This window comes from Scardinius erythrophthalmus (assembly GCF_964197995.2).
Source record: "Scardinius erythrophthalmus genome assembly, chromosome: 6".
Classification (NCBI taxonomy): Eukaryota; Metazoa; Chordata; class Actinopteri; order Cypriniformes; family Leuciscidae; genus Scardinius; species Scardinius erythrophthalmus.
Genome location: NC_138226.1, coordinates 45,352,954 through 45,370,436, shown reverse-complemented (window position 1 = coordinate 45,370,436; position 17,483 = coordinate 45,352,954). Strand labels below are relative to the sequence as shown.

At 43.9% G+C, this 17,483-nt stretch overlaps 2 protein-coding genes across 2 annotated transcripts; both read right to left on the bottom strand.

The window, feature by feature from the left end:
• Window positions 1-3,637: 3,637 nt before the first annotated feature.
• LOC308692597 (uncharacterized protein) lies at window positions 3,638-6,818 on the bottom strand. Its single transcript, XM_081368744.1, has 4 exons — window positions 6,447-6,818; window positions 5,508-5,639; window positions 5,101-5,238; window positions 3,638-4,845 (listed from the first exon to the last, which is right to left on the bottom strand). The coding sequence occupies exons 1-4, from the start codon at window positions 6,529-6,531 to the stop codon at window positions 3,971-3,973; spliced, it is 1,230 nt and encodes a 409-aa protein (XP_081224870.1). The 5' UTR covers window positions 6,532-6,818; the 3' UTR covers window positions 3,638-3,970.
• A 3,906-nt stretch (window positions 6,819-10,724) lies between these two features.
• On the bottom strand, window positions 10,725-13,905 carry LOC308692596 (uncharacterized protein). Its single transcript, XM_081368743.1, has 4 exons — window positions 13,534-13,905; window positions 12,595-12,726; window positions 12,188-12,325; window positions 10,725-11,932 (listed from the first exon to the last, which is right to left on the bottom strand). The coding sequence occupies exons 1-4, from the start codon at window positions 13,616-13,618 to the stop codon at window positions 11,058-11,060; spliced, it is 1,230 nt and encodes a 409-aa protein (XP_081224869.1). The 5' UTR covers window positions 13,619-13,905; the 3' UTR covers window positions 10,725-11,057.
• Between the last annotated feature and the right edge of the window lie 3,578 nt (window positions 13,906-17,483).

The window sequence follows — 17,483 nt, the reverse complement described above, 5'->3', positions numbered from 1 at the left end:
ATCTGAATTTTTCAATTGCTGATTGACTTGCCATGTAAATCCATGCAAGTAATTATGAATGAAAACAATGTTTCCAGCCACTGTAGTGAATATAGTGGAATACACAGCCATGGTTATATCATAGCCAATTTAATATTGGATGGTTTCGTATGGATTGCATAATCAGATAATATTTGTTCACTCAAGCTTTCTATAGACATATTTCTTATCGTGACCGAGGCAAGTAGCCTACAGAGTTTTGGTTCATTTCTGTGACGGAGACCGAGACGGCAGAAAGCGCACCCTGTTTGTTTTCTTTATTTTACAAAAGCACAACATTTAATTGTTATTGTGAGTGTACATAAGTAAAAGTTTGTTCGCGTTTGTCGAATGCTAATTTAAAGGGGGCCTATTATGCAAAATTCACTTTTGCATGCTGTTTGGACATAAATGTGTGTTGGCAGTGTGTGTACACAACCACCCAATAGTGATAAAAATCCACTCACTCCTTTTTTATTAATCCCCATAAATCATCAGCAGTGTCTCCCAACGACCTGTTTTCAGATTGCGACTTTAGTGACGTCACTAAAGCCACAGGCCCCGCCCACGAGTGTTGACAGACACTGCAGTTTTAACATAGACCCGCCCTGATCGAGTTCACAGCGAGTTGTACACATCCGCCATTGCTGCACTGACGAGAATGTCTCCTAAGCGTTGTAGGTGTTGTGTGGCTGGATGTATTAATCCACATAGCTCTCTCTCTATTTACTCCCGACATCTGAGGCAGACGCTGAAGACGTGGTGGAATTATTTTGTTTTCAAAGAAAATGCTCCCTCAACTCTACCGAAATTCGTTTATGTCCTTACGCACATCTTATGCTGTGTTTACTCAGCTCTTACAGTGATTTTCTGGAGTAAAACTGACGCTTCATCTTTTGTGTGATGTACAATAAACTTTACTACACTCATCTGTATATTTTTGATCATCATTCGGACCTGGTCCGAAACAGCATACTTTACAGTGGTATGTAAGTTAGTATGTAGTGGATGCATACAAGCAGATGACAAATACGTTATAACCGTAATTAAACTAAACTATACCTGTTCCATCTCCATACAGCACTCTGACTCTGTAGGCATTATTGTCCGACTCCGAGTCGAAATGAACACCGTTACTGAGAGTTTCTGATATTATCATCATTCCGTGAGATGAAATTGTCCTGAGACTGAGCGCGAGCTCATGAAGCTCCGCCCCCTTTGCCGTGCAGCAGCAGCTTATTTGCATTTAAAGGGCACACACCAAAAAGTGACAATTTAAACATGCTGTTAAAAAAGGATCTGTTGGGTATTTTGAGCTAAAACTTCACATACACACTCTGGGGACATCAGAAATTCATTTTGCATCTTGTCCCCTTTAACATGCCCGAAATAAAATCAGATTTTAGAAGAATTTGTTGCGCCACTCGGACAGGTGTGCCAAAACACTGATTTATAAACTAACGACGTCTTCGCCTACACCAAAAACCTGCTCACTTCAGGCTTGAAAAGAGATGTGGGTTGCCCAATTTTCCGTTTTAGAGAAAAAAGGAGTTTGTACAAAGCTCCTGGATGTCACAATTCCTGTCGCAAACAGACAAAGTGACAAGGAGCCACGTAGTCGGCAGGGTTCGAACCTGCGCGGGGAGACCCCAATGGATTTCGAGTCCATCGCCTTAACCTCTCGGCCACGACTACTCCCACCAGTGAGTCACATGCTCAGAGAACACCGGGGCCAACTATCAATGTGGATGGCGAAAATATTGTGTTGGCAACAACGTCAGTTCAACAACGTCTTCACCTACACGAAAAGATGCCATCATCCGGATTTGGACTGGGGATGCTGCGGGCACAACGCAGAGTACTAAATGCTATACAGAGAAAGCAATCTTTCCACTTGCCCCGGGCCTGCACATACAGAGTCAACGGCAAGCTTCAGCTCAGTTCTCTCAAAGTCCCCCACCACCGCTTGCTTAGACAGTAGGGACTTTAAGCAACAGCCTCTGGTGGAACGGCATTCTGTCGTTCTATTGCGCATGCGTGACATTAACTGCTACCTCGCGACGTTCTACTGTAACCGTCTACCACGGGAGAACAGCTGATTTGCCGTAGTCGTTACTACGTGACAGATTAAGAATATTAATGTTATGTTTTAGGTTATGTGGCATTGTAATCGTTTCTGTATATCATTAAATGCCAAATGCAACCCTTCTCTTCCTTTTTAAAATCACTTCCTTTTTTTGTATTTTGTCTGATGATTAAATTACCCCTATGCCGTCCTCTTTACTGTCGCTTAGTGATCTTTGCGCTCTTTAGCTCTTTGCCATTGCCGGAACGGCAGTGTTGGGCAATCCACAGCTGTTGCTTAAAGTCCCTAGTAACCAAGCATTACAGCAGGCAAAACACCACCAAATGCTGGGAAATAACCCCGGCACATCTTATCTTGAAGAGGAAGACCACCTCTCTCAAAGGCTGGGAAGAGCACAGCAAGAGATTAGGGAAGGTTTCCTTGAACCCTGGACCCTCAGATTAAAAGTCTGATGCTCTACCATTTGAGCTAGCTGGGCTTTTGCCAGGGAACAGCCACTCCAGGGATATAACAGCACTTTCTCCTTAAAGTGTTCATGCTTTGTCAGCTTAAAGTTTGTGGTATTTAAGGATGAAGACCACAATTTATAAAGGGACGAGAGAGATAGGCTGCTCCTTCCAAAGCTAGGAACACTGCCATTGAAAGAGTGGAGTTTTTTTCATGGCATGTTGCTAACTCTAAGGTGGTTTCGACAAAAGAGCAATTGGGACATAATGAGTAGGTTTCTGTTTGACTTTTCTAAGAGAGAACGAATGCAACATTTCAAAACACTAATATCCAAGATTCTCCATAAAATGTAATGCGGCGTCTCTTGAGCTGCACAACATGAAGGCCATGAAGTTGTCGGGGGATGCCAAAGCCATTGTTCCGACAGCCTGAATAGAATGGCCAAAATCACATATGATCTGGGCCTTTTGAAACGATGCCCACTTCAGGCTTGAAAAGAGCCCAATGTCCGTGTTAGAAGAAAAAAAAAAGCAGCTCGTTCAAAGCTCCTAGATGTCACAATTCCTGTCGCAAACAGACGAAGAGCCACACAGTCGGCAGGGTTCAAACCTGCGCGGGGAGACCCCAATGGATTTCAAGTCCATCGCCATAACCTCTCAGCCACGACTACTGCAGTGCATCGTGCACACAGCAGCAACTGAACGTTACCCCAGATAGCCGTGCAGTGTGAAAAGAACAGTGACCCGACTACTTTGAAAATTGTGCAGTGTGAACTCGGCATTACAGGCATTCAGAACTCATTTGGTCGCAGGTAACTAAAGGGATCATCTGTTAATAGGCTTGAAGTTGCAACTTCCTAAAATAAAACGACCACTAGAAGACAATTTCACTAAAATGCTTCAGAATGCAGAAGACTATTGGTCAATAGACAATACTGGTTGAAACGTCACAGAATTCATAGAATTGTTCGTCCAATCATTGCATTTGGATTCAGACGTTTCCATGTCAACACCATCAACGCCGAAATGAATCTGCATCAGTCAGGTGGTACAACTAGAGCACTGCAAGTTGTTTACGTTCATTATCACTGTAATGTTATGCATTTTAGACATGAGGCAATTTAGTGCAGTCTTTCAACCTGTGACACGTTACAGACTCTACTGTGTGCGTTCAAGCATTTTGAAAGAGGCGTGGCTTTGGAGAGTTGGATCTCACGCATTGATTCCAATGAGCCATTATGTGAGAGAACAGCCAAACTAACACTGGAATACAAAAATCTAATTCCTTGTTTTCCCACTTTAAAAAAAAGAAAAAAGAAAAAGAAAGGAAATGGTCTTACAAGTGTGAGATTTATTTGGTGATAAACAGGGAAAACAACATACATCCAATGGTTAAATCAGCACTGCATGCATAGACACATTAATTATGGCCAGGACATTGGCCATAAGGGTCAGTTGGCTTGGGAGGTTCGGCTGCAGGCTTCATTGGAGGCGCTGCAGGCTTCACAGGAGGCTTCGGGGGTTCGCCTGCAGGCTTCATTGGAGGCTTGGGCGGTTCGGCCACAGGCTTCACAGGAGGCTTCGGGGGTTCGCCTGCAGGCTTCATTGGAGGCTTGGGCGGTTCAGCCACAGGCTTCATTGGAGGCTTCGGGGGTTCGGCCACAGGCTTCATTGGAGGCTTCGGGGGTTCGGCCGCAGGCTTCATTGGAGGCTTCGGGGGTTCGGCTGCAGGCTTCATTGGAGGCTTCGGGGGTTCGGCTGCAGGCTTCACTGGAGGCTTCGGGGGTTCCACTGCAGGCGTCACTGGCAGTTCGTCTAAAGGCTCCGAAGGTTCGGTAGAAGGCTCCGGCAGTTCAGCAGAAGGCTCCGGCATTTCTGTAGAAGGCTCCGGCTCTTCGGTAGAAGGCTCCGGCTCTTCGGTAGAAGGCTCCACTGGAGGCTTTGGAGGTTCAGCTGCAGGCTTTCCTGGAGGCTTTGGAGGTTCAGCTGCAGGCTTTCCTGGAGGCTTTGGAGGTTCGGCTGCAGGCTTTCCTGGAGGCTTTGGAGGTTCGGCTGCAGGCTTTCCTGGAGGCTTTGGAGGTTCGGCTGCAGGCTTCCCTGGAGGCTTTGGAGGTTCGGCTGCAGGCTTCCCTGGAGGCTTTGGAGGTTCGGCTGCAGGCTTCCCTGGAGGCTTTGGAGGCTCGGCTGCAGGCTTCCCTGGAGGCTTTGGAGGTTCAACTGCAGGCTTCACTGGAGGCCTCGGCGGTTCGGCTGCAGGCTTTCCTGGAGGCCTCGGCGGTTCGGCTGCAGGCTTCACTGGATAGATACAGATCGTCAACTTCAGTCAGTCCGTTTAGAGGCATTCAGTCTCAGATACAGCACAAAACCCAAATACCAAGTTTTACACCTCTTAATTATTAATCATGATCGTATTATTAATCATATGAATTAATTTTGTAAAGCCATCCTGTGCTATTGGCTGAATACTTTTTACATTGAGAACGATTAATTATAAAACAAGACAAACTGAAATGAGGAAGCTGACCCAAACCCTAATATAATAACAAATACCTGCAAATGGATCCATACACTGATGTCCACATCCATTGCTGCAGCATTTCTCATTGTTCGGACAGTCACTGTCATAGTAACACAACTCTGTACACATTCCTGCTCCAGACTTTGTGCTTGGACACTCCCCTGCCTTTGCTGTTATAGAGACACATGACAGAGAAACCACATCACTGAATACTGAATGTCTCATACACTGTATGAAAGAAAATAAAAAAATAGATGATCGTAGGAGGATTTACCGGAATATTCAGTCCATCTACTTCATAGTTTCACGTTTAGTTCAATGTGTTACTCGCTGTTTCTTTGCAATTATTTGTGAAACTTGCTAGCAATTCCTGAGTGAAAACTTTTTCAGGGTTTTTTTCCTGGAAGACGTATAGCATGCATCAATAATTAAAACTCACTGAAAACAGGCGGCACACACGCGGACCCACAGGGAAATTGACAGCATTTGTGTCCTCCAGAGCAGTCTCTATCAGAAGTGCAATCTCGTCGGGAGGGCACGACCGTCAGCATCGCCGGACACTGACCAGACACTACAGAAGAGGATCATTAGGGGAGACCAGGAAGTGCTGTAATAGTTTGCTTCAGCATTTGCAAGTCAGGGGTTTTGCAATAAGTCTCAAACTTTGTAATATTCACACATTTATCTGCTTCAAGTCAAGTAGATTAGAAATCTACCATTTTTCACTAAACCGCATCAATCAGTTTCAAAGACTGAGAGTGAAGTTACAACCTACCCCACTGTAGTAGAGGGAGTAATAGTGCAATGCTGATAGAAAGCATTGACATCAGTTAATTTGTTGTATACAAATTTACTGGTGTACATCTTCAAAAATGATGCCATCCCCATGACCACCCTCATTTCCGTTTAAGCATTTTAATAAGCTACTCAACAGAAAACAGAACAAATATAAAAACCCACTATATATGTAAAATGCAGAGTTATCGGCTATAATTAGCTCCCCACGTTATATTGTAGGCTTATGCATTTCTTAAAACAAACCAAAAAAGACTTTAGGCAAAAGTTTAAACTCAGGATTGATACAGTCCGGTAACAATTTTGCAGCCATATTATAAGACTATGTGCGTGCTTAACAGTAAACAAAAGTGCCCATTAGTGATTATGTGGGTTTTACTTGTACAATGAAAAATGCATAAACTTATGACAGTTTGCATATTTATACTTTGCTTATTAAAACTAAACCAACATACAAAGATGAACTTCCACTTGACGTCTGTACTGTATTTTTGCAAGCAGATGTGTCGGAAATCAAATTTTGTAAGGCACTTTATTTATGCACTTCTTCGGGCTGCGTAATGAAGCTAAAAGAACTTCTCACCTAGGACTCCAGCGTCTGTTGTGCTTAAACAAGCAGACAGACACAATAAAACAGCACTAAACGAGCAGTACACTTGAGCTGTCATCCTCTCGACCTGCAATCTCAAAATCAACTCTGCTGCTGGAAGATGCACTGAATTAGTGAGTCAGGAGGGGCGGACAGCAAGGACCACAAAACTACAAAGAAAGACCCCTGTTGCTGCATCAAAATATCAGCTGAAACCCACAACAAACGCTACCAAAAGAGTTTAAAACACTTTTTGAAAATACATTTTTAAAGGGGGTCTGGGTAACTCTAACCCTAATGAAAATCACTTGCCTGCAGCTTTCTAATATAGCCTAATCTTGAAGACCTTGATTAGCTTGTTCAGGTGTGTTTGATTAGGGTTGGACGTCGTAATAATTACCGTAATTAGGAGATGATTGATTGTTTTTATGGCAACACTATCAACGGCAAATGAATCTGCAGTGGTCAGGTGGTACAGCGATCACGTGGAACAAGTCGGAGTTCTACCACAAGTTACAAGTTGTAATTAAGACTAAACTCCTACACCTAAACTCTCCAGGAAATGGATCTCTACTGGAGACGGGCATAAATCTGCATTGAACATCAAGAGACAAAGGGGCATGTCTAGAATTTGAATCTGAATTTTTCAATTGCTGATTGACTTGCCATGTAAATCCATGCAAGTAATTATGAATGAAAACAATGTTTCCAGCCACTGTAGTGAATATAGTGGAATACACAGCCATGGTTATATCATAGCCAATTTAATATTGGATGGTTTCGTATGGATTGCATAATCAGATAATATTTGTTCACTCAAGCTTTCTATAGACATATTTCTTATCGTGACCGAGGCAAGTAGCCTACAGAGTTTTGGTTCATTTCTGTGACGGAGACCGAGACGGCAGAAAGCGCACCCTGTTTGTTTTCTTTATTTTACAAAAGCACAACATTTAATTGTTATTGTGAGTGTACATAAGTAAAAGTTTGTTCGCGTTTGTCGAATGCTAATTTAAAGGGGGCCTATTATGCAAAATTCACTTTTGCATGCTGTTTGGACATAAATGTGTGTTGGCAGTGTGTGTACACAACCACCCAATAGTGATAAAAATCCACTCACTCCTTTTTTATTAATCCCCATAAATCATCAGCAGTGTCTCCCAACGACCTGTTTTCAGATTGCGACTTTAGTGACGTCACTAAAGCCACAGGCCCCGCCCACGAGTGTTGACAGACACTGCAGTTTTAACATAGACCCGCCCTGATCGAGTTCACAGCGAGTTGTACACATCCGCCATTGCTGCACTGACGAGAATGTCTCCTAAGCGTTGTAGGTGTTGTGTGGCTGGATGTATTAATCCACATAGCTCTCTCTCTATTTACTCCCGACATCTGAGGCAGACGCTGAAGACGTGGTGGAATTATTTTGTTTTCAAAGAAAATGCTCCCTCAACTCTACCGAAATTCGTTTATGTCCTTACGCACATCTTATGCTGTGTTTACTCAGCTCTTACAGTGATTTTCTGGAGTAAAACTGACGCTTCATCTTTTGTGTGATGTACAATAAACTTTACTACACTCATCTGTATATTTTTGATCATCATTCGGACCTGGTCCGAAACAGCATACTTTACAGTGGTATGTAAGTTAGTATGTAGTGGATGCATACAAGCAGATGACAAATACGTTATAACCGTAATTAAACTAAACTATACCTGTTCCATCTCCATACAGCACTCTGACTCTGTAGGCATTATTGTCCGACTCCGAGTCGAAATGAACACCGTTACTGAGAGTTTCTGATATTATCATCATTCCGTGAGATGAAATTGTCCTGAGACTGAGCGCGAGCTCATGAAGCTCCGCCCCCTTTGCCGTGCAGCAGCAGCTTATTTGCATTTAAAGGGCACACACCAAAAAGTGACAATTTAAACATGCTGTTAAAAAAGGATCTGTTGGGTATTTTGAGCTAAAACTTCACATACACACTCTGGGGACATCAGAAATTCATTTTGCATCTTGTCCCCTTTAACATGCCCGAAATAAAATCAGATTTTAGAAGAATTTGTTGCGCCACTCGGACAGGTGTGCCAAAACACTGATTTATAAACTAACGACGTCTTCGCCTACACCAAAAACCTGCTCACTTCAGGCTTGAAAAGAGATGTGGGTTGCCCAATTTTCCGTTTTAGAGAAAAAAGGAGTTTGTACAAAGCTCCTGGATGTCACAATTCCTGTCGCAAACAGACAAAGTGACAAGGAGCCACGTAGTCGGCAGGGTTCGAACCTGCGCGGGGAGACCCCAATGGATTTCGAGTCCATCGCCTTAACCTCTCGGCCACGACTACTCCCACCAGTGAGTCACATGCTCAGAGAACACCGGGGCCAACTATCAATGTGGATGGCGAAAATATTGTGTTGGCAACAACGTCAGTTCAACAACGTCTTCACCTACACGAAAAGATGCCATCATCCGGATTTGGACTGGGGATGCTGCGGGCACAACGCAGAGTACTAAATGCTATACAGAGAAAGCAATCTTTCCACTTGCCCCGGGCCTGCACATACAGAGTCAACGGCAAGCTTCAGCTCAGTTCTCTCAAAGTCCCCCACCACCGCTTGCTTAGACAGTAGGGACTTTAAGCAACAGCCTCTGGTGGAACGGCATTCTGTCGTTCTATTGCGCATGCGTGACATTAACTGCTACCTCGCGACGTTCTACTGTAACCGTCTACCACGGGAGAACAGCTGATTTGCCGTAGTCGTTACTACGTGACAGATTAAGAATATTAATGTTATGTTTTAGGTTATGTGGCATTGTAATCGTTTCTGTATATCATTAAATGCCAAAAGCAACCCTTCTCTTCCTTTTTAAAATCACTTCCTTTTTTTGTATTTTGTCTGATGATTAAATTACCCCTATGCCGTCCTCTTTACTGTCGCTTAGTGATCTTTGCGCTCTTTAGCTCTTTGCCATTGCCGGAACGGCAGTGTTGGGCAATCCACAGCTGTTGCTTAAAGTCCCTAGTAACCAAGCATTACAGCAGGCAAAACACCACCAAATGCTGGGAAATAACCCCGGCACATCTTATCTTGAAGAGGAAGACCACCTCTCTCAAAGGCTGGGAAGAGCACAGCAAGAGATTAGGGAAGGTTTCCTTGAACCCTGGACCCTCAGATTAAAAGTCTGATGCTCTACCATTTGAGCTAGCTGGGCTTTTGCCAGGGAACAGCCACTCCAGGGATATAACAGCACTTTCTCCTTAAAGTGTTCATGCTTTGTCAGCTTAAAGTTTGTGGTATTTAAGGATGAAGACCACAATTTATAAAGGGACGAGAGAGATAGGCTGCTCCTTCCAAAGCTAGGAACACTGCCATTGAAAGAGTGGAGTTTTTTTCATGGCATGTTGCTAACTCTAAGGTGGTTTCGACAAAAGAGCAATTGGGACATAATGAGTAGGTTTCTGTTTGACTTTTCTAAGAGAGAACGAATGCAACATTTCAAAACACTAATATCCAAGATTCTCCATAAAATGTAATGCGGCGTCTCTTGAGCTGCACAACATGAAGGCCATGAAGTTGTCGGGGGATGCCAAAGCCATTGTTCCGACAGCCTGAATAGAATGGCCAAAATCACATATGATCTGGGCCTTTTGAAACGATGCCCACTTCAGGCTTGAAAAGAGCCCAATGTCCGTGTTAGAAGAAAAAAAAAAGCAGCTCGTTCAAAGCTCCTAGATGTCACAATTCCTGTCGCAAACAGACGAAGAGCCACACAGTCGGCAGGGTTCAAACCTGCGCGGGGAGACCCCAATGGATTTCAAGTCCATCGCCATAACCTCTCAGCCACGACTACTGCAGTGCATCGTGCACACAGCAGCAACTGAACGTTACCCCAGATAGCCGTGCAGTGTGAAAAGAACAGTGACCCGACTACTTTGAAAATTGTGCAGTGTGAACTCGGCATTACAGGCATTCAGAACTCATTTGGTCGCAGGTAACTAAAGGGATCATCTGTTAATAGGCTTGAAGTTGCAACTTCCTAAAATAAAACGACCACTAGAAGACAATTTCACTAAAATGCTTCAGAATGCAGAAGACTATTGGTCAATAGACAATACTGGTTGAAACGTCACAGAATTCATAGAATTGTTCGTCCAATCATTGCATTTGGATTCAGACGTTTCCATGTCAACACCATCAACGCCGAAATGAATCTGCATCAGTCAGGTGGTACAACTAGAGCACTGCAAGTTGTTTACGTTCATTATCACTGTAATGTTATGCATTTTAGACATGAGGCAATTTAGTGCAGTCTTTCAACCTGTGACACGTTACAGACTCTACTGTGTGCGTTCAAGCATTTTGAAAGAGGCGTGGCTTTGGAGAGTTGGATCTCACGCATTGATTCCAATGAGCCATTATGTGAGAGAACAGCCAAACTAACACTGGAATACAAAAATCTAATTCCTTGTTTTCCCACTTTAAAAAAAAGAAAAAAGAAAAAGAAAGGAAATGGTCTTACAAGTGTGAGATTTATTTGGTGATAAACAGGGAAAACAACATACATCCAATGGTTAAATCAGCACTGCATGCATAGACACATTAATTATGGCCAGGACATTGGCCATAAGGGTCAGTTGGCTTGGGAGGTTCGGCTGCAGGCTTCATTGGAGGCGCTGCAGGCTTCACAGGAGGCTTCGGGGGTTCGCCTGCAGGCTTCATTGGAGGCTTGGGCGGTTCGGCCACAGGCTTCACAGGAGGCTTCGGGGGTTCGCCTGCAGGCTTCATTGGAGGCTTGGGCGGTTCAGCCACAGGCTTCATTGGAGGCTTCGGGGGTTCGGCCACAGGCTTCATTGGAGGCTTCGGGGGTTCGGCCGCAGGCTTCATTGGAGGCTTCGGGGGTTCGGCTGCAGGCTTCATTGGAGGCTTCGGGGGTTCGGCTGCAGGCTTCACTGGAGGCTTCGGGGGTTCCACTGCAGGCGTCACTGGCAGTTCGTCTAAAGGCTCCGAAGGTTCGGTAGAAGGCTCCGGCAGTTCAGCAGAAGGCTCCGGCATTTCTGTAGAAGGCTCCGGCTCTTCGGTAGAAGGCTCCGGCTCTTCGGTAGAAGGCTCCACTGGAGGCTTTGGAGGTTCAGCTGCAGGCTTTCCTGGAGGCTTTGGAGGTTCAGCTGCAGGCTTTCCTGGAGGCTTTGGAGGTTCGGCTGCAGGCTTTCCTGGAGGCTTTGGAGGTTCGGCTGCAGGCTTTCCTGGAGGCTTTGGAGGTTCGGCTGCAGGCTTCCCTGGAGGCTTTGGAGGTTCGGCTGCAGGCTTCCCTGGAGGCTTTGGAGGTTCGGCTGCAGGCTTCCCTGGAGGCTTTGGAGGCTCGGCTGCAGGCTTCCCTGGAGGCTTTGGAGGTTCAACTGCAGGCTTCACTGGAGGCCTCGGCGGTTCGGCTGCAGGCTTTCCTGGAGGCCTCGGCGGTTCGGCTGCAGGCTTCACTGGATAGATACAGATCGTCAACTTCAGTCAGTCCGTTTAGAGGCATTCAGTCTCAGATACAGCACAAAACCCAAATACCAAGTTTTACACCTCTTAATTATTAATCATGATCGTATTATTAATCATATGAATTAATTTTGTAAAGCCATCCTGTGCTATTGGCTGAATACTTTTTACATTGAGAACGATTAATTATAAAACAAGACAAACTGAAATGAGGAAGCTGACCCAAACCCTAATATAATAACAAATACCTGCAAATGGATCCATACACTGATGTCCACATCCATTGCTGCAGCATTTCTCATTGTTCGGACAGTCACTGTCATAGTAACACAACTCTGTACACATTCCTGCTCCAGACTTTGTGCTTGGACACTCCCCTGCCTTTGCTGTTATAGAGACACATGACAGAGAAACCACATCACTGAATACTGAATGTCTCATACACTGTATGAAAGAAAATAAAAAAATAGATGATCGTAGGAGGATTTACCGGAATATTCAGTCCATCTACTTCATAGTTTCACGTTTAGTTCAATGTGTTACTCGCTGTTTCTTTGCAATTATTTGTGAAACTTGCTAGCAATTCCTGAGTGAAAACTTTTTCAGGGTTTTTTTCCTGGAAGACGTATAGCATGCATCAATAATTAAAACTCACTGAAAACAGGCGGCACACACGCGGACCCACAGGGAAATTGACAGCATTTGTGTCCTCCAGAGCAGTCTCTATCAGAAGTGCAATCTCGTCGGGAGGGCACGACCGTCAGCATCGCCGGACACTGACCAGACACTACAGAAGAGGATCATTAGGGGAGACCAGGAAGTGCTGTAATAGTTTGCTTCAGCATTTGCAAGTCAGGGGTTTTGCAATAAGTCTCAAACTTTGTAATATTCACACATTTATCTGCTTCAAGTCAAGTAGATTAGAAATCTACCATTTTTCACTAAACCGCATCAATCAGTTTCAAAGACTGAGAGTGAAGTTACAACCTACCCCACTGTAGTAGAGGGAGTAATAGTGCAATGCTGATAGAAAGCATTGACATCAGTTAATTTGTTGTATACAAATTTACTGGTGTACATCTTCAAAAATGATGCCATCCCCATGACCACCCTCATTTCCGTTTAAGCATTTTAATAAGCTACTCAACAGAAAACAGAACAAATATAAAAACCCACTATATATGTAAAATGCAGAGTTATCGGCTATAATTAGCTCCCCACGTTATATTGTAGGCTTATGCATTTCTTAAAACAAACCAAAAAAGACTTTAGGCAAAAGTTTAAACTCAGGATTGATACAGTCCGGTAACAATTTTGCAGCCATATTATAAGACTATGTGCGTGCTTAACAGTAAACAAAAGTGCCCATTAGTGATTATGTGGGTTTTACTTGTACAATGAAAAATGCATAAACTTATGACAGTTTGCATATTTATACTTTGCTTATTAAAACTAAACCAACATACAAAGATGAACTTCCACTTGACGTCTGTACTGTATTTTTGCAAGCAGATGTGTCGGAAATCAAATTTTGTAAGGCACTTTATTTATGCACTTCTTCGGGCTGCGTAATGAAGCTAAAAGAACTTCTCACCTAGGACTCCAGCGTCTGTTGTGCTTAAACAAGCAGACAGACACAATAAAACAGCACTAAACGAGCAGTACACTTGAGCTGTCATCCTCTCGACCTGCAATCTCAAAATCAACTCTGCTGCTGGAAGATGCACTGAATTAGTGAGTCAGGAGGGGCGGACAGCAAGGACCACAAAACTACAAAGAAAGACCCCTGTTGCTGCATCAAAATATCAGCTGAAACCCACAACAAACGCTACCAAAAGAGTTTAAAACACTTTTTGAAAATACATTTTTAAAGGGGGTCTGGGTAACTCTAACCCTAATGAAAATCACTTGCCTGCAGCTTTCTAATATAGCCTAATCTTGAAGACCTTGATTAGCTTGTTCAGGTGTGTTTGATTAGGGTTGGACGTCGTAATAATTACCGTAATTAGGAGATGATTGATTGTTTTTATGGCAACACTATCAACGGCAAATGAATCTGCAGTGGTCAGGTGGTACAGCGATCACGTGGAACAAGTCGGAGTTCTACCACAAGTTACAAGTTGTAATTAAGACTAAACTCCTACACCTAAACTCTCCAGGAAATGGATCTCTACTGGAGACGGGCATAAATCTGCATTGAACATCAAGAGACAAAGGGGCATGTCTAGAATTTGAATCTGAATTTTTCAATTGCTGATTGACTTGCCATGTAAATCCATGCAAGTAATTATGAATGAAAACAATGTTTCCAGCCACTGTAGTGAATATAGTGGAATACACAGCCATGGTTATATCATAGCCAATTTAATATTGGATGGTTTCGTATGGATTGCATAATCAGATAATATTTGTTCACTCAAGCTTTCTATAGACATATTTCTTATCGTGACCGAGGCAAGTAGCCTACAGAGTTTTGGTTCATTTCTGTGACGGAGACCGAGACGGCAGAAAGCGCACCCTGTTTGTTTTCTTTATTTTACAAAAGCACAACATTTAATTGTTATTGTGAGTGTACATAAGTAAAAGTTTGTTCGCGTTTGTCGAATGCTAATTTAAAGGGGGCCTATTATGCAAAATTCACTTTTGCATGCTGTTTGGACATAAATGTGTGTTGGCAGTGTGTGTACACAACCACCCAATAGTGATAAAAATCCACTCACTCCTTTTTTATTAATCCCCATAAATCATCAGCAGTGTCTCCCAACGACCTGTTTTCAGATTGCGACTTTAGTGACGTCACTAAAGCCACAGGCCCCGCCCACGAGTGTTGACAGACACTGCAGTTTTAACATAGACCCGCCCTGATCGAGTTCACAGCGAGTTGTACACATCCGCCATTGCTGCACTGACGAGAATGTCTCCTAAGCGTTGTAGGTGTTGTGTGGCTGGATGTATTAATCCACATAGCTCTCTCTCTATTTACTCCCGACATCTGAGGCAGACGCTGAAGACGTGGTGGAATTATTTTGTTTTCAAAGAAAATGCTCCCTCAACTCTACCGAAATTCGTTTATGTCCTTACGCACATCTTATGCTGTGTTTACTCAGCTCTTACAGTGATTTTCTGGAGTAAAACTGACGCTTCATCTTTTGTGTGATGTACAATAAACTTTACTACACTCATCTGTATATTTTTGATCATCATTCGGACCTGGTCCGAAACAGCATACTTTACAGTGGTATGTAAGTTAGTATGTAGTGGATGCATACAAGCAGATGACAAATACGTTATAACCGTAATTAAACTAAACTATACCTGTTCCATCTCCATACAGCACTCTGACTCTGTAGGCATTATTGTCCGACTCCGAGTCGAAATGAACACCGTTACTGAGAGTTTCTGATATTATCATCATTCCGTGAGATGAAATTGTCCTGAGACTGAGCGCGAGCTCATGAAGCTCCGCCCCCTTTGCCGTGCAGCAGCAGCTTATTTGCATTTAAAGGGCACACACCAAAAAGTGACAATTTAAACATGCTGTTAAAAAAGGATCTGTTGGGTATTTTGAGCTAAAACTTCACATACACACTCTGGGGACATCAGAAATTCATTTTGCATCTTGTCCCCTTTAACATGCCCGAAATAAAATCAGATTTTAGAAGAATTTGTTGCGCCACTCGGACAGGTGTGCCAAAACACTGATTTATAAACTAACGACGTCTTCGCCTACACCAAAAACCTGCTCACTTCAGGCTTGAAAAGAGATGTGGGTTGCCCAATTTTCCGTTTTAGAGAAAAAAAGGAGTTTGTACAAAGCTCCTGGATGTCACAATTCCTGTCGCAAACAGACAAAGTGACAAGGAGCCACGTAGTCGGCAGGGTTCGAACCTGCGCGGGGAGACCCCAATGGATTTCGAGTCCATCGCCTTAACCTCTCGGCCACGACTACTCCCACCAGTGAGTCACATGCTCAGAGAACACCGGGGCCAACTATCAATGTGGATGGCGAAAATATTGTGTTGGCAACAACGTCAGTTCAACAACGTCTTCCCCTACACGAAAAGATGCCATCATCCGGATTTGGACTGGGGATGCTGCGGGCACAACGCAGAGTACTAAATGCTATACAGAGAAAGCAATCTTTCCACTTGCCCCGGGCCTGCACATACAGAGTCAACGGCAAGCTTCAGCTCAGTTCTCTCAAAGTCCCCCACCACCGCTTGCTTAGACAGTAGGGACTTTAAGCAACAGCCTCTGGTGGAACGGCATTCTGTCGTTCTATTGCGCATGCGTGACATTAACTGCTACCTCGCGACGTTCTACTGTAACCGTCTACCACGGGAGAACAGCTGATTTGCCGTAGTCGTTACTACGTGACAGATTAAGAATATTAATGTTATGTTTTAGGTTATGTGGCATTGTAATCGTTTCTGTATATCATTAAATGCCAAAAGCAACCCTTCTCTTCCTTTTTAAAATCACTTCCTTTTTTTGTATTTTGTCTGATGATTAAATTACCCCTATGCCGTCCTCTTTACTGTCGCTTAGTGATCTTTGCGCTCTTTAGCTCTTTGCCATTGCCGGAACGGCAGTGTTGGGCAATCCACAGCTGTTGCTTAAAGTCCCTAGTAACCAAGCATTACAGCAGGCAAAACACCACCAAATGCTGGGAAATAACCCCGGCACATCTTATCTTGAAGAGGAAGACCACCTCTCTCAAAGGCTGGGAAGAGCACAGCAAGAGATTAGGGAAGGTTTCCTTGAACCCTGGACCCTCAGATTAAAAGTCTGATGCTCTACCATTTGAGCTAGCTGGGCTTTTGCCAAGGAACAGCCACTCCAGGGATATAACAGCACTTTCTCCTTAAAGTGTTCATGCTTTGTCAGCTTAAAGTTTGTGGTATTTAAGGATGAAGACCACAATTTATAAAGGGACGAGAGAGATAGGCTGCTCCTTCCAAAGCTAGGAACACTGCCATTGAAAGAGTGGAGTTTTTTTCATGGCATGTTGCTAACTCTAAGGTGGTTTCGACAAAAGAGCAATTGGGACATAATGAGTAGGTTTCTGTTTGACTTTTCTAAGAGAGAACGAATGCAACATTTCAAAACACTAATATCCAAGATTCTCCATAAAATGTAATGCGGCGTCTCTTGAGCTGCACAACATGAAGGCCATGAAGTTGTCGGGGGATGCCAAAGCCATTGTTCCGACAGCCTGAATAGAATGGCCAAAATCACATATGATCTGGGCCTTTTGAAACGATGCCCACTTCAGGCTTGAAAAGAGCCCAATGTCCGTGTTAGAAGAAAAAAAAAAGCAGCTCGTTCAAAGCTCCTAGATGTCACAATTCCTGTCGCAAACAGACGAAGAGCCACACAGTCGGCAGGGTTCAAACCTGCGCGGGGAGACCCCAATGGATTTCAAGTCCATCGCCATAACCTCTCAGCCACGACTACTGCAGTGCATCGTGCACACAGCAGCAACTGAACGTTACCCCAGATAGCCGTGCAGTGTGAAAAGAACAGTGACCCGACTACTTTGAA

Coding starts and splice junctions, on each gene's coding strand:
- LOC308692597 (XM_081368744.1), bottom strand. CDS start 6,531: ATGACAGCTCAAGTGTACTGCTCGTTTAGTGCTGTTTTATTGTGTCTG. Junction 5,640..6,446: donor AACAGACGCTGGAGTCCTAG/GTGAGAAGTTCT, acceptor CCTCTTCTGTAG/TGTCTGGTCAGTGTCCGGCG. Junction 4,846..5,100: donor GTGTATGGATCCATTTGCAG/GTATTTGTTATT, acceptor GTATCTATCCAG/TGAAGCCTGCAGCCGAACCG.
- LOC308692596 (XM_081368743.1), bottom strand. CDS start 13,618: ATGACAGCTCAAGTGTACTGCTCGTTTAGTGCTGTTTTATTGTGTCTG. Junction 12,727..13,533: donor AACAGACGCTGGAGTCCTAG/GTGAGAAGTTCT, acceptor CCTCTTCTGTAG/TGTCTGGTCAGTGTCCGGCG. Junction 12,326..12,594: donor GTGTGTGCCGCCTGTTTTCA/GTGAGTTTTAAT, acceptor TCTCTATAACAG/CAAAGGCAGGGGAGTGTCCA.